Below are 16,022 nucleotides of genomic sequence, written 5' to 3'. Positions count from 1 at the left end.
AATAATAAAAATGTAAATTTAACTAATGACCCAATTAATTATTAAAAGAATATAAGTTCAATTAGTAGCAACTTTAATCATTAATACATTACAAATTTAATTAACTATAAAAATCTAATAAACATGGTTAAAAAATAACCTATGATGCAAAAAGTGATATACAAACGTGGATGGTGTATCTTAGAATTTTGATACAAAAATGATGCAAATGACAGTAAAAAAAAAACTTAGGTTAAAATTTAGGGTGCGACAATATTCTTACCCTACCTAATGGAGGACAAACCTTGACCTCGTTTCAAATCAACCGAGGTACATCTTTATATTGAAAAGGTGGAAGAAGAACATCAGAGTCGACACTCCCCGCTTATATTAACACCAATTTTGAAACACTTTGACATAAGTTTGGATCATGAGATGCAGTTACGAAGGGGAAACTCCCATGTGGTTGATAACTCTCACCTTAAAATCATTAAAGGGAAGTCAGAGCCCCATATAGGAAAATAAACATTCGAGGAGAGGGAGTACACACCTTTCATATTTTTTGCACAACCTCTTGTCACCCTTTATGGTAATCACCCCTAACTAAAAGAGGGACCCACCTCTATGAAAGAATTGTCCCAAGCTTTTTTTTTTATAAAAGACGAAAACAGTGTTAAACGTCTTCAAATTCACACACGACGTCCGATCTTCATTCCTACACTCCCTGATGGTTTGATGGTTGCCTCAACCTATTTGTGCTTCACTATAAACAAACAAAAAGAACGAATATAAGTATAGGCACATGATTGAGATTCTATCCACCAAGTTGCTTCATTATTAATTGCATCACAGCCAAAAGCATGATGATGCATCCTGCTATAATTTTGAGCTTTCCATTGTCGCTTGAAGGTATCTTCGAGCTATGGGTTGGTTAAAGGAAGAGTTGTGAAAGAAAAGCCCCTAATGAATTCCCTAAGATTAATGCCACAAGTAATATCATCCTATTGGGAAACAATGTTAGCCTTTCAGCTTTCCATGATAACAACCCCAAGAATCCCATCGAACAAAAAATGAAGCAGTAAAAAGAGGGTCAAAATTGTTACCTTCAAGAGCCAAAACATATGATGTGTAAAGAGAGAAGAATAGTAAAAAAATATGGGGTTGGGCACATTAGAAGAATAACAAAGATCCCAAAGGATTAACAAGCGATGAGAGCAAAAAGGAAAGACAAATTTTCCCTTTGACCTTTATATATTAGCAATAGGCAACTCCATGATATACGATCAAAGATCGAGGAAAACTCAATATCACAAATACAGGTCTTAATTTGGCCTCAATATCGTCACCACACTTAACCACTTTAAGAAGTACCACATATACCCACTAAAGCCTAGAGCGCATGTTCTGGGTCGACCAAACAACCCAATAAAATCAGCCAACACCAGAAATTTTGTTCAAAGATTTATTTTAAAATTACCAAATATTTTATAAGTATTTACAAATTTTAAAACAATCTTGAGATTTATTTGTATAAAATATTACGTCAACATCCATAACAAACAGGTTGACTAACGATCATTTGTTAAAATAATTTAATTAAAATATAAAATAATTTAGAGACCTAATTACAATTTTTTAAGTTTAAAAACATATTTTGTTCCATTGGTGGGGGAAGTGGTAGAAGACGGTATGATTTGGAAAGAGGAGCATGACAATGAATATAATGTCTGTTTAGGGTATAGATTGTGGAGGAACCACTAGGTGAATCAACAGGATAAAAGGGTGGAAGGAGACTGGAAGAGCCTGTGGAACATCATGGCCCCTCCTAGAGTAAACCATCTTCTATGGAGAATTTGTCAGGGTGTTTACCAACACACATTAGACTTCGACAACATTATGTCCAATGCCCTTCCATTTGTCAAAGTTGTGAATTCGAAGATGAAGATGATTGACATGTGTTCTTTGGGTGTATGACTATTAAATAGTGTTGGCGGGCAGGAAGTTTGGCTCATATTATAGAGCCACACTTACATTCTTTTCATGATGCTAAATCCATTATTCTTGACATTTATAGAAAAGAGGATGAGCGAGATGCTGCTAGGTTTCCAATGTTAATTGATTCTCTTTGGAAGTTTAGAAATAATGTGGTTTGAAATAATGCTCGGGAGGAGATATTGAGAGTAGGCATCCAAGCTTACTATAGTTGGCCAGATTGGTATTCAACTCGTGAGGATAGTGGAGTCATAACGAGTCTCATAATCATATACTATGGACTCCTCCTAATGAAGGATGGGTAAAGTTTAATGTGGATGCGGGCTTTAACAATCATCTTAGGACAACAAATAGAGGTTGGTGTGCGCGGGATAATATGAGTAGATTTATCACTGCAGGTGTTACTTGGGATGTTGGTATTATGTCCATCATTGAGGCAGAAGCTGTAGCTCTGAAAGAAGCGATCCAAAGTGGCATCAATATGAATATGCATTATGTGATTTTTGAGAGTGACTCTCAAGTGATGGTGAAAGCTATTCATTCTAATCATGTCGGTTGCTCCGAATTTAGTTGTATTATTTCTTCTGTTAAATATATATTACATTTTTTCTCAACTTTGAGGTAAAGTTTATTAAACGCTAAGGAATGTAGTTGCCCATTCGTCAACAAAGACAGCCAATTCTTGAGTTAGACGAGTAATGCTAATGTTAACTTTGATTAATGAAAAAAAGTTTAAAAACATATTCAAAAAGTTTCAAATAATTTAGGGCAACAAATGAATTATTTTATAAGTATTGTTTTTTATTTTATTTGTTATTATATTTTTTTCATTTTATAAAACATGGGCACCTAAGTTGCAAATTACAATTGAAAAAAAGGAAAAAGATATTTTCAACAACAACAATTAAAATAAAAATGCAGTTGCAAACCCAATCGCTGTGGCCGTGTAGATTTGTAGGCAACAACAACACCAGAATCAGAACAACACTTCCAAACAACAAGAGAAGAACTTCGAAGTCACTGCGACTCAGAGCAATGCGAGCGGTGGTTCAGCGCGTGGCCTCTGCATCCGTCGAAGTCGAAGGCCGCATCGTATCGGAAATCGGTCCCGGCCTTCTCGTTCTCGTCGGAATTCACGATTCCGACTCCGATGCCGATGCTGATTACATGTTTGATTCTGTTCCTCTTTAGAATTTCAACTCAATAATTCGTTTTGTATATTTACATTTTAAATTTAACAGATGTCGAAAGGTGTTGAACATGAGGTTATTTACAAATGAAGATAGTGGCAAAGCATGGGATCACAGTGTCATGCAGAAAAATTATCAAGTCTTACTTGGTAAAGTATGCAACCACACTTATAATTGCTTATGCTATAAGTTGTAAATTAAACTGTTTATCCAAACAAGACCTTATGCTATAAGTAATTATGTGATAATGTTTGATAATGCTGAATTATGGGTTTGTACAGTGAGTCAGTTTACGTTGTATGGAATCTTGAAGGGTAACAAGCCAGACTTCCACGTTGCAATGGCGCCTCAAAGAGCCAAGCCCTTCTATGCATCTATAGTCGACAAGTTTAGGAATGCTTATAACTCTGATGCAATCAAGGGTATGTTTTTAGTTTATATTTCTATTATTTGATCTGATAGAATATTTTTCTTTTGATACATTGTCGGTGTAGACAGTTTACCAATGCCAACAAATCATAACGATATGTGTGATTTTAGAACTAGTTCGTTAAATTGATACTTTGACTTCTCAGTAAGTAATTAGCTATAAGTTATAACAATACATTATTTTCCATTCACGCTACGTGTTTTATGTGCATGAAAGTACCGCTTAAATCGAAGAGAAAATTTTATCGAACAAATGTAAGATGGGCGGGTGATGTTGAACATGATAAAGTGTTGGTCAGTAAAAAACCAACACGAAAGTAAATAAAGTGTAGCAGAGATCAAGATATTGCGTTGTATGTATGGTGAGACTAGATGGGGTGAAATTAGAAATGACAATATTAAATAGGGTGTTAGGTAGCAACTATAGTAGAAAAGATGGTGGGAAATAGACTTAGGTGATTTGGGCACGTAGAGAGAAGACTTACGAATTCAGTTGTAAGGAGAATTGATCAGATGTAGAGTAGTCAATCAACTAGAGATAGAGGAAGACTTAGAAAAACTATTAGAGAAATTATTAAAAAAGATCTCGAGATTAACGAGTTGGATAGAAACACGGTCTTTGATAAAATATTATGGTGTAATTTTGTTGCTGTAATATTATAAAAAACCGATGTTATACCTATTGATTTTATCAAAAACTCGATGGTGTATGAAAGTCGTGTGCAATGAAGAGAGTTAAAAAGAAATGATAAAGAGAAATGAAAATGAGAGACAGGATCAAGAGAGTATAGGAGGTGCTTGAGTAATGTGAAAGGAAGAGGGTGTGTGAAAATTAGGATAGTAATTTAGTAAGTTCAATTTAGTAAGAAAACTTATTATATTATGCTATGGACTCTACAGATGAACATACCTAACTTACATACCTAATAATGTCTAATGTATTTTCTCAACTTAGAGATTTTTTTTTCTTTTTTTATCGGTGGTCATTGAACTCGATACTCGGGGTTTACAACATTCACACCCCACCGACCACTTGTACTGGACCCTTGTTGCAATGTGATATGGAGTGGATGGTTTACAAAGCCACGTCTACTGTCTAGTATAAAACAAGTCTCACGCCTCTGCAGGGTATCTAGGAAACCTGGTTGTATGCAATGGGGTAATGACTGTTACCAGCAGATTATCTATTGCAGTCAACAATAACAAAAACAAATACCAGTGCAATCTTTCCTTGCTCTCCATCAAATCATGTTATTGTTAATTTTAAAATTTGTTTGGTGTGTGATTTCTGATGTCTAAATTACTTGTTATTAATGATGTTACAACCAAATATTTTTGGTGATTACTCGTCGATCTATAAAACACAATTTTGAGGATGCCTATGATTATGAATTTTCAACTACTGCTCAATTTTTTTCTAATACTTAATAGTTGGAAATGCATTAGTTGTTTTGTAAGTGTTGGGGATACATCTAAGCAGTCTCACTTGTCATGTTTTGTGTTGATTCATTTTAAAACTCAGTTATATTCACTTGTAATTTTAAGATCCTTTTGATTTCTTATACAGATGGTGTATTTGGAGCTAAGATGAAGGTATAAGTTATTTCATCAAATTCCTGCTTTTATTGTTGAGAAGATTAAACACTTCATATGTTGACATGCCTCATACTTGTGCCCATGAGCAGGTAAGTTTGGTTAATGATGGACCGGTTACCATGCAGCTTGATTCACAGTCATCCAAGTGAGTAGATGATATTAATTTTGAAAAAAAATGCATCTTTCTGTTATGAGAATATCATTGACAATTCGAATCATTCAGAAATACAGTTGCTGAAGCTGAATGTTGATTGGAGGTTGATCTGACTTGATGAGCATGAATTTGAATTCTGACCATTTTGTCAACAAGACCACATGTAAGACATTATTTTTAGTGTATTCTACTTGAAGCTTTTTGTTACTGATGTAGTAAAATTATCATTTCATAAGCTCAAAGAATGGTTATGTTTGTCTTTTTCCGTTCTGGGAGCGTGGAACAGTGTCGGTTGTTATAACTTATGTGCCCTTGGAGAACCAGAGAAAAGGGTGTCTATAATTATTTAATTATCATTCTTTTTGCATATTCTGGATAATTGTCTGTTACCCTGTCTGATGGTCTATTGATCTTATGCCGTGTTATACTGATAACATGATTTGGCATCACTGTAGATTGTTCACACTGTAGGCCAAGAGCTATATGCATTTCCCCAGAGCTAAAAACACGCCATTATGATTAAATGATGTTCCATATCAATGTCTGGAACAAACTTAGCATCTAGTAACCAACTTTATGATAAAAAAACCTTAATGATAGTGAGAACGGAAGAAAAGAGGCTAAGTTGTTTGCACTGAAGTCGAGTCATCATAACAACTAAGTGGCCATTTCATATCCCTTACATCCCTAGAATATCAAGCCAGAAGCCCCATTTATTAACTTCTCCTTATGATTAGAATTTAGAAGTGCTCAAAAAGGAAATGCTTATTATGCTCTTATTTTATGTATTACTGTTTAAGGGGCTTTTTGCTTGGTTTGGGTCTCGAAATGACCATTAGGATCCCAACATAGAAGTTAAATTTATAACCATGTGGTGACTAAGATTCGGGGTTTCAATAGTTTCAACATGAAAGATAGTTCATGACGAATTTGCTAAATACCTATGATTTTCCCATAACAAAAACAAAACGATACTCAGTAATCATATCCAAAAGTTTCAAATCAGTAGCAAGCTAAAGATTATTCAATAAAAGAAAAAACTAAAGAGGAAGAAAAAGAGAGACTAGTTGAACAAGTAAGGATTCTTAAGCATGTTAAGTACACCAACACGGTTCAATTAGTTAATCATTAAACATAATCCTATAATTTATAGCAATAGAGGAATTCATCATCCAGTTAAGCTGAATTGAAATCAAAGTAACTTAAAACTTTAGAATAGAGGAATCACATCAGATCAAACTCATAAATTAGAATGAACGAAACCTACATCAAACTCACATATGGCGCGTGTGACATGTGTTGTTTCAACTTTGAGTTTGAACAACTTTGATTTAAGAAAGGATTTGAACGAAGATCAACACTGTGTGTGTATGTGTGGCTCGTGGTTTAGATTTCAAAGCAGAGGTGGAAGATATGGGAACAACACGCTTGGTGGTTTGTGCTTTCTTGCTATTATTTTGGAAGTGTTTTCTTGTTTTATTATTGTTTTAACTTCAAGAAAAAAAATTAAAGAATGTTATTCAAAAAAGAAAGCAAAGATTAAAAAAAATGAAAGTATATTTTGTTAATTATTTAATTTGTCTTAGCAAATAGTACTCCTTCCGTTTTTTATTATAACTCGTTTTAGATTTTTCACACAGATTAAAAAATATAATAATTGTTGTATAAAATGAGAAATTATGAAGGTTTTTACAAAATTATTCTTCATTAATGATATCTGAAAGATAAATTTATATAATTGAAAGGAGAGAGAATAATAAATATTTAAAGATATAATAAGAAAAATAATATTAATTATTTATTGGAATTGTAAAGCGACTTATATTTAAATACAATTTTTTTTTCAAAACAATTTATAATAAAAAAACAGAGGAACTAGTATTCTTTGTATCTTTCATTCGAAAACTTGTAACATGTAAAACTACACTTCTGATATTAAAATGGATGTGAAATTAAAATGCAAGAAAATATTAAATTTAACAAAAGATTGTTTTAATTAAGGACATTATCAGAGAGAACTTAATTTTGAATCTTAGTTGAAACGGTGTTTAGTCAGACTTCTTGAATTTTGAATTACAAAAGTCCTCTTTCTATCTTTATCTAAAGTGGGAATGAAACTGAATAAAAACTCAATTTTATTTTTTCTGTAAAGTACTTATCACTGATAGTTCAACTTTATATAATACCGGTTACATATCTCTGAACTTACACATATCGTTACAACAACTAAACTTTATCTTACCAAGGGAAATTGACTACATAAATAATAAATTAACTTTTGTCATAATATTTTATCTAGCTCTCAATCCAAATCATCCAGAACTTGTTATTAAACAAACACAGAATCTTGGAAAAATCCAAATTGTCCAGAACTTGTTATTAAACAAACACAGAATCTTGGACAAATGTTTAATCAATTCAAATCCATTGAGGTATTTGGTAAGAGTTGTCGCAACCGCCTTCTCATTTGCCGTCGGAGTCTAATTATCACAACGAGTGCATGACAAACGAACCATAATGTGTACACGATAATGAATCCAGGAAAAGCCCAATTGTCTGGGAAGAACATCAACACCAAAGAAACTATTGAAAGTGAAGCAAACACTTCCATGAAGGTATCTAACTTTGTGGCAAACTTAAGGTTAATCCAATAGCCCATACAATATAGTAGAAAGCTAGCAACAGAGACTAACATTGTCTTGGGATGAAGTTGAAATGCAGTGGGATTATTTGGATAACTAACTTGGAGGAAAGCAAGAAGTACAAAAAACATGAAGGTGACAAGACCATGAAGAGGATTGATTTCTAGTTCTACCCCCTTGATGTTATTACAAACATGAACAACACTGACAACATTAATTGTCACTTCATGAATTCTAGTAAAATTGGATCTTGGTCTTACCATATCATCCATGAAGCAAATTACTAGGGAGTAGTATGGAACCTCCCCTTATATATAGACATAGCATTGCTATTAGTTAGTCGTTCACTTCACACCCATACATTCTGCTTGCTTGGTTTCTACTTTCTAGTTTAATAAGTGTAATAAATTGCCATGAATCTTCTTCGTCTTTGATAAGAAGTCTAATGAAACAAATTAAACCCCACCACCATAAGATGTCTTAATCAAACAAACTAAATCCCACTACCATAAGATGTCTTAATCAAACAAACTAGGAAAAACTAAATCCCACCACCAAATACATTTTTCATTATTACAAAATACTCTTTTTGGTCCCATATGTTATCCTCGGAGTTCATTTTGGTCCTTTAATTTTAAAAAATTTTATATTGGTCCCTTAACACTTCAAAATGTGTCATTTTAGTCCTTTTTATCATATTAGCGACCGATTTAGCGACCAATTTTTCAGTTTTTTCGTCGCTAATATGACAAAAATGACACATTTTGAAGAATTATGAGACCAATATGAAATTTTTTAAAATTAAGGAACCAAAATGAACCCTGAGGATAACATACGGAACCTAAAAAGATATTTTGTCATTAATAACCTAAGGAACCATATTAATATTATAGAACCTTACCAAAAAAATATTAATATTATAAAACCTTACCAAAAAATTATTAATATTGTAAAACCTTACAAAAAAATACTAATATTATAAAACCTTACCAAAAAAATATTAATATTATAATTAAGGCAGGCCATTCGATATGTCACGTTATGGCATGTTAACAAGTATTTTAACAGTGTTGACGCATTCAAAAAGTAAATTATAGTGGCGGGCGACTTAAGCAGAATTGCTATAAAAAGATAATAAAATATTTTTAAAAAATTACAGAAAATTATTTAAATTTCCGTAATTCATATTTTAACTGATATATATATATATATATATATATATATATATATATATATATATATATATATATATATATATATATATATATATATATATATATATATATATATATATATATATATATTGTAATATGGAGGGTAAAAGTTCAAAGAAAAGAAATATTACAATAAAGTTGTCGAAATTTATCAAATGTCTAATGAACACTAGAAAATTCTCACCAAATATAAAAAAGAAGCTGGGTGTTTTTAGCGGAGTTCGTACATTAATACTCACATTTGTGTGTCAAATTCTACTAGTTATTATTTTATCTACATTCTAAAAAAAAATTTAATAATTTTTTGAAAAACAAATATTAAAAAAATAATAATATAAATTAATTAAAAATTGATGAAACATTTCATTTATTTTGTCATTAGTGACAATAAAACGACTACTATGTCAACTCTGTGTGTAATTGTTTCAAGTTTATAAATTTAATTTTTAAAATTAAATAGATATGAAATAAGTATATCAGATTTACTACAAGATTGAAAATATCCAAGAAAAAAAATAATCTCCCATAATTTTTCATATTTTCATGAAATTAATTTTAATTTAAAGAAAGGAAAAGTTGAAATCATTTTAAATATATAATCTCACGTTATTTTTTTAATATATATATATATATATATATATATATATATATATATATATATATATATATATATATATATATATATATATATATATATATATATTAAAATACCAGATATTCTTGTCAAAAAATCCCGTCTCCGTCACTAAGTTCAGCAAAATCTCAAGTTATGGAGAAGAATTCGGTAACTTTGCAGCAGTGTGACTTTGGTAATTTTAAGCACTCTTAACATTTTTTTGAAATATAAAAAAAAGAAAAAAAAAGGAAGAGTTTTTTTTTTTTTTAATAAGATAATATATATAAAAAAGAAACGGATCACAAAAAAGAGAGGGGGACTATACCAAAACCCTCTCAAGAATAAGAGAACCTAAAGAAAGGCAAACATAGCCTATTCTTTACAAAATCCGCTCAAATACTCGAAGGTATAGAGGAAAAGTGAGTAGTATTGGTCAAAGCTAAGCCTAAGTTAGCAAGGGTATCTGCACAGCTATTCCCTTCTCTAAAAATATGAGAAACAACAAAATTCATTTTCGACACAAGGTTGATGCAATGAAGCCAACGGTTTCTAATTAACCAGGGGACACTATAAGGGGGACTGAAAGCTCTGACTACCGCCTTCGAGTCCGTTTCCAACCAAATCAAATTCCAATTCCTCTCATGAGCGAACTCTACGGCAAGCATTGCACTCGAGAGTTCGGCAATGAGAGAGTTAGAATCACCTAAAGGAGACGCCATAGCGCCCAAAAAAGAACCATGATTATCTCTAGCAATAACCCCACACGCAGAGACACCTGAAGACAAGGAGGCACCGTCACAGTTTAGCTTTTTCCAATTCTCCGGAGGGGGCTGCCATAAAACTTCCCGAATATTCGGGGCACAAGGTGGACGAAAGGAAGAGTTAAGATGAGAGAGAAATTTGTAAGAGGCTGTGTGAGGTAAAGTTACCGTGCAGTTCGCGCGCTAAAGTTACTGAAACCTAACCCCTCAGGTTACCTGCACGTAGGGGTGGGAATAGGCCAGGCCGGCCTACAGGGGCCTATGGCCCAGCCTACATAGGCCTAGGTCAGGCCAGGCCTATTTAATAAAAAGGCAAGCTTAGGTTTTTTTAAAAGCCTATTTTATTAAATAGGCCAGGCTTAGGCTATTAATAAAGCCTATGAAGCCTTATAGGTCGGCCTATATTTTTCATATATATTAGAAATATGCTAAATAAGTTGGTCCATGTATACATATATATTAGAAAAAAAAGGCTATATATATATATATATATATATATATATATATATATATATATATATATATATATATATATATATATATATATATATATATATATATATATATATAACAAAGGCTAAATAGGTCCGTTTATATATGCAAATATAAGCCGACCTATAAGGCTTCTTAAGTAATATGAATAGATTGAAAACTTTAATGAGATACAGGCTTTTTAAATAGGCTTTCAGGCCAGGCCAGACTTTTAAAAAGGCCAGGCCAGACCTAAAAACTGAGCTTATGATAGGCCATAGGCCAGGCTTAGACCTTTTAAGTTTATCGTAGGTCAGACTCAGGCCTTCTAAAGCCTAGCCTAGCCTATTTCCACCCCTACGTGCACGTCACATGACATTATTATAAATGAAATCAAATAGGGTGGACTAAGAGAATGAACACAAAAATAGACGACAAAATTTTCTAAACACGGATTAGGATAACTTTACATATATACCATTTGTTAATTCGTAGAAAATTTAATGCAATCTAAGTTGGAACAAAACATGAGCACAATTTTTATATATAGGGGTTTCGGTTTCGGTAGATATTTTAATTATAATTTGTCTTGGAATTTAAAAAGGCGCAATTCATTTTTTTTAAAATTTCATCAACATTTTTCAATACAGTTATTTAAAATTTTTCTTTTACAATTGAGCGAGGTCCAAAAAATAAAAAGTAAAACGACTTCAAATAAACACTAAATCACGCACTAGAAATATCTTTTAATTCTAGCCGTCGTCATTTTTTTTTCTTCTTTATTTTTTAGAAATGTATGATTTAAAATCGATTTTGATCCAAAATTACCAACTCCATATCGTTTTTGTTTCTCTATAAACAAAATAAGTAATTTTCACATAAGTAATTTGTTTATTTCTTAGGCTCTGTTTGGATTGGTGGTATGAGATGCGATGAAATGGAATGGTATGGTAACTAATGAGATTCCATCGTTTGGATTTACAAATAATTGATGGAATGGAATGGAACATGATGGACAGTGGCGGAGCCAGAAATTTTAGGTAGCCTGGGCAAAAACTTTACACCATTGATTATTTATCTGTTTTAATTTTCACACCTTATTTTTACTAATTTTGTCCCTAATTTTGCCCTTGAGTTTTTCTAAAAATCGACTATTAAATTGGGGAGAGTACAAAGAAAATAGGGGTTGAATTGGCTCCTCCCCTGATGATGGAATCCATTCCATGTCATTCCATCCAATTCTCCATTTTTTGTTCCATCCAATTTGGGGTGTATGAGATGGAATGAGAAATTTTAAATAAAATTATCAAACAATGGAGTGAGATTTTTATTCCACTCCGCTCCATTATGTTTCATTCTGCTCCGCTCCGTTATATTCCGTCTATCCAAACATAGTCTTAGAGAATGTTTCACGACTATTGCTCTCTACCGTTATTATCGTCGCATTCTTTGTGTTCAAGTTCTTTTCCTTGATTTTTATTTTTTTTAATCTTTTTTGTTTCTTCTTCTTCAACAAAATTCTTTCTAGTCTTGTTACAAAATAGTTTTGATGAGTGTTTGAGGTGTGAAACATGTTAATTGATGTGTGCTTTGTTGTGTTCTATTTGTTAAGATTTTAAATTCCTTTCCAACCTTCTAATGCCAAGTGTCAACTTTTATATATGATCCTGAACTTATTTCATGATGCAATAGAAAATCATGTCATTGTTTCACATGGATCAAGAGGAACTTGTAATTTGTTTGAAAAAATAAAGCATGAAATAAATTATATATATTATTTTAAAAATTAATAGTATAAAATACACCGAAAAACATGATTATGGAAAATGTACTGATGAGTAAAATATTTGAAAAAATAACTTTGTAAATCCATCAACCGAACCAAATTGGTTAGGTTTGTTCGGTTCAATTTTTGAAAAAGGTTAAAAGCCGAATCAAACCAAACTAATGGAAATATCATCGATTTGGACTTTTTTTGTCCAAAAATCAACTCAAATTGATCTGATTATTGCTACATCTATATCCAAAAGTGAGTTTAGACAAGTAGGTTGGATCGCTGTTAATCTCCATTACCACATATTGAAAATTTTCGTGAGTAGGATTATTCGAAAAATGAAAACCTTTTCAAACATACTTTCGTTGCCCCACATCTACAAGTGCCAACAAGGAACATATTGTCTCCCGTTAAAAAAAAATCAATTAAAACTCAATGTCTTATTGTAACAATTGATATGAACATAGTTGAACTCCAACCAGTTTATTCCAAGAATCGCATCGATTTGGTGTAAGGGTAGACACACTAAATCCATCACAAAACTCTTATCAAAGATAGTCAAAGGACATCCCTTACAAACAAAAGTAGTAGTAATAGAACCATTAGCATGAGTATCTATTACCATACTACCATCCATATAAGATAATTTCAATCCCAACATAGTAGCACAATCAAGAGAAATAAACGAATGAGTAGCATCAGTATCAATAATAGTAACCGATTCAATATTGTTAATAAAACAAGTACCTCGAATCAAGTTGTCCTTCTTGGAATCATCTGTTCATCTCAAAGAAAACACCCTACCATTAGTCTTGGCAGCATTAGCGTCCTTCTTTGGCTTCTGGCACTGGGTGCTGATATGACCCTGTTCACCACAATTAAAACAAGTCGCACCATCGTCTTTGCATTCAGGAGCACGATGATCGGTCTTACCACATTTGTAACATCTTCTCACACTCATTGGAATGGTGACCTTGCTCACCACACCTATAACATTGGACAGTAGCGATAGTCCCTCCCCCATTTGTCTTATTCCAGTCGAAAACCTTCTGTTACCCTTTCTTAAATGAGGCATCGTAAGGCTTCTTACGATCATGATGTGGTTTCCCTATCTTCTCGTTCAGACACTTGTAATGACCCGAATGAGCAATACTGTCTTCTTCATAAATCCGACTGTTGTTCACCAACTCCATAAACCTACGGATCTGTTGATACACAATCGCCCCTTTAATCTCCGAACGCATCTCACTCTCAAACTTGATACACTTCGAAAACTCACATGTATCATCATTATAGTTTGGGTAGAACTTCACAAGTTCCATAAACTTAGCATCATACTCAGTTACAGTTGAATTCCTTTGATCCAGCGCAAGGAACTCCATCTCTTTCTTTCCCCGGACATCTTCGGGAAAATACTTCCTCAAGAACTACCTCGTGAACACTACCCAAGTAATCACTTCACCAATAGCTTCCAATCTCTGACGAGTGCCAACCCACCAGTCATCAGCTTCACCAGCTAGCATATGAGTACCATAGCGTACCTTTTGCGCCGCAGAACAATCCATTACCCTGAAGATCCTCTCGATCTCCTTGAGCCACTCTTGAGCTCCATCTGGATCGTACTGGCCACGGAAAGTAGGCGGATTCTCCCTCTAGAACGTACTCAAGCTACGTGACTCGTCAATCACTCCAACATTATGCTGATTCTACATGACCTGAGCATCAGCTTCCAAGGAAGCAGCAATCACAACATCATTCCTTCCAGCCATACTCTGTTCACATGAAAATTAGCATCAAAGTTAGAATTAACTACCGACAGTAATACAAATATCACACTACAGACTCAATAACCTGGTCGGACGGACCGACCTGCTCTGATACCACTAACGTAACACCCTTCTAATTCCAAAGGAACATTCACAATATAATACGAATTAAATCAATTTAAAACGATCAACAAGGGTGTCACATCTTCATAAAAAAATCACATTTAAAAGTCTTGCTCCGTAATACGGGTTCTCAAAATTTATTTAAAACTATACTCCATTATCATCACAAAGCAAAACATGGTATCTCGCAGCGGAATTCATAATTTAAGACATCTTTAATAAGCTTCATAAAATATCAATCGAACTTCATAGTTCATGAGCCATAACTCAAAACATCATAATTCCATGAAATAAATCCTCTTGCCCCTTGATAGGTACTGAGTCTCTGAATTGGAAGGTATGTGGCCAGAGGAAAATAAATCCTCTTGCCCCTTGATAGGTACTGAGTCTTTGAATTGGAAGGTATGTGGCCAGAGGAAAATAAATCCTCTTGCCCCTTGATAGGAATTTAGTCCTTGATAAGAGTACCTGAAATTGTGCGCCCTAAATCCCTAGGATCCTTGAAAGGGTTAGTTAAATCATGTTATGCTTATGATGTCATGATGTCATGAATGTTATGCGAATGCAGTTCATTAGGCACAGCGTGAGATAGTAAAGACAAACAAGTCCTTTCAACAAAATCTGCAAGGAAACGAAGGTTAGTAGCAAACGCAAACAAGTCACGCAAGTCACACAAGTCACACAATGTTTTGGCTTAAGGCTTGCATGGAGTCTGATCAGGTGTCCTTCCCAAGGGTATTTCTATGGATAAGGAGATTTCAGCAACGGGTTCTACCAAGTGACTCAGAATTGTCAGCCCCCTCTAAAGCACCCTCGAACATGGTACATGCATACCACGCAATGATACTTTAGGAAGAAACCTTTCTGAGCTGTAGTATCGGGTAGCGACCATAACTTGGCATGCACCAAGAATAGCCCCCCCCACTACGTTCCTAAAAGTTAAGATGGGTTAAGGGTTACTAAAGGTCCTTGAGCTCCGACGCACCCAAAGATACATGCGTAAACCTCTCTCATGCAAAAGAGGTACACAATAACCAGTGGAGGCCTAACTCAAGTGCGAACTTCATTTTGACCAACCCCAAGCATGCACAAGGGGGGTCTCCATGACTATGCCGCTCCTAATCTTAAGTGTTCTTGAATCCGGGAATAGGATTCGTCCTTCAGTTTTCCCAAAACGCCCCTGAAAAATAAAACAAACAAAGCAAACAATAGAAAACATTTTAAAATGAATCCTAAACCTTTAAGGTAACCCCTCTTAATCGAAATTTATCCCCAGCAGAGTCGCCAGTTCTGTAATACGGTGAACTGACTTTTT

At 33.6% G+C, this 16,022-nt stretch overlaps 2 protein-coding genes across 4 annotated transcripts; one reads left to right on the top strand and one right to left on the bottom strand.

Moving 5' to 3' along the window:
* The first annotated feature begins 2,837 nt into the window (after positions 1–2,837).
* On the top strand, positions 2,838–6,992 carry LOC131595138 (uncharacterized). 3 transcript variants are annotated; one of them, XM_058867422.1, is made up of 6 exons: positions 2,838–3,140; positions 3,213–3,310; positions 3,443–3,583; positions 5,158–5,183; positions 5,276–5,331; positions 5,418–6,992. In XM_058867422.1, exons 1-6 carry the CDS (start codon positions 2,887–2,889, stop codon positions 5,422–5,424), a joined length of 582 nt encoding a protein of 193 aa, XP_058723405.1. In that variant the 5' UTR covers positions 2,838–2,886; the 3' UTR covers positions 5,425–6,992. The 3 variants fall into 3 exon arrangements, with proteins under 3 accessions (XP_058723405.1, XP_058723403.1, XP_058723406.1); XM_058867420.1 differs by having other exon boundaries at positions 5,410–6,992; XM_058867423.1 differs by lacking the exon at positions 5,418–6,992 and having other exon boundaries at positions 5,276–5,335.
* A 6,247-nt stretch (positions 6,993–13,239) lies between these two features.
* Positions 13,240–13,842, bottom strand: LOC131597808 (uncharacterized). The gene is made up of 2 exons (XM_058870474.1): positions 13,713–13,842; positions 13,240–13,595 (listed from the first exon to the last, which is right to left on the bottom strand). Exons 1-2 carry the CDS (start codon positions 13,840–13,842, stop codon positions 13,240–13,242), a joined length of 486 nt encoding a protein of 161 aa, XP_058726457.1.
* Between the last annotated feature and the right edge of the window lie 2,180 nt (positions 13,843–16,022).

The sequence above is a fragment of the Vicia villosa genome, linkage group LG4 (genome assembly GCF_029867415.1).
Source record: "Vicia villosa cultivar HV-30 ecotype Madison, WI linkage group LG4, Vvil1.0, whole genome shotgun sequence".
Lineage (NCBI taxonomy): Eukaryota > Viridiplantae > Streptophyta > Magnoliopsida > Fabales > Fabaceae > Vicia > Vicia villosa.
The sequence above is the reverse complement of the archived record's forward strand: the minus strand, read 5'-3'. Positions and strand labels throughout refer to the sequence as shown.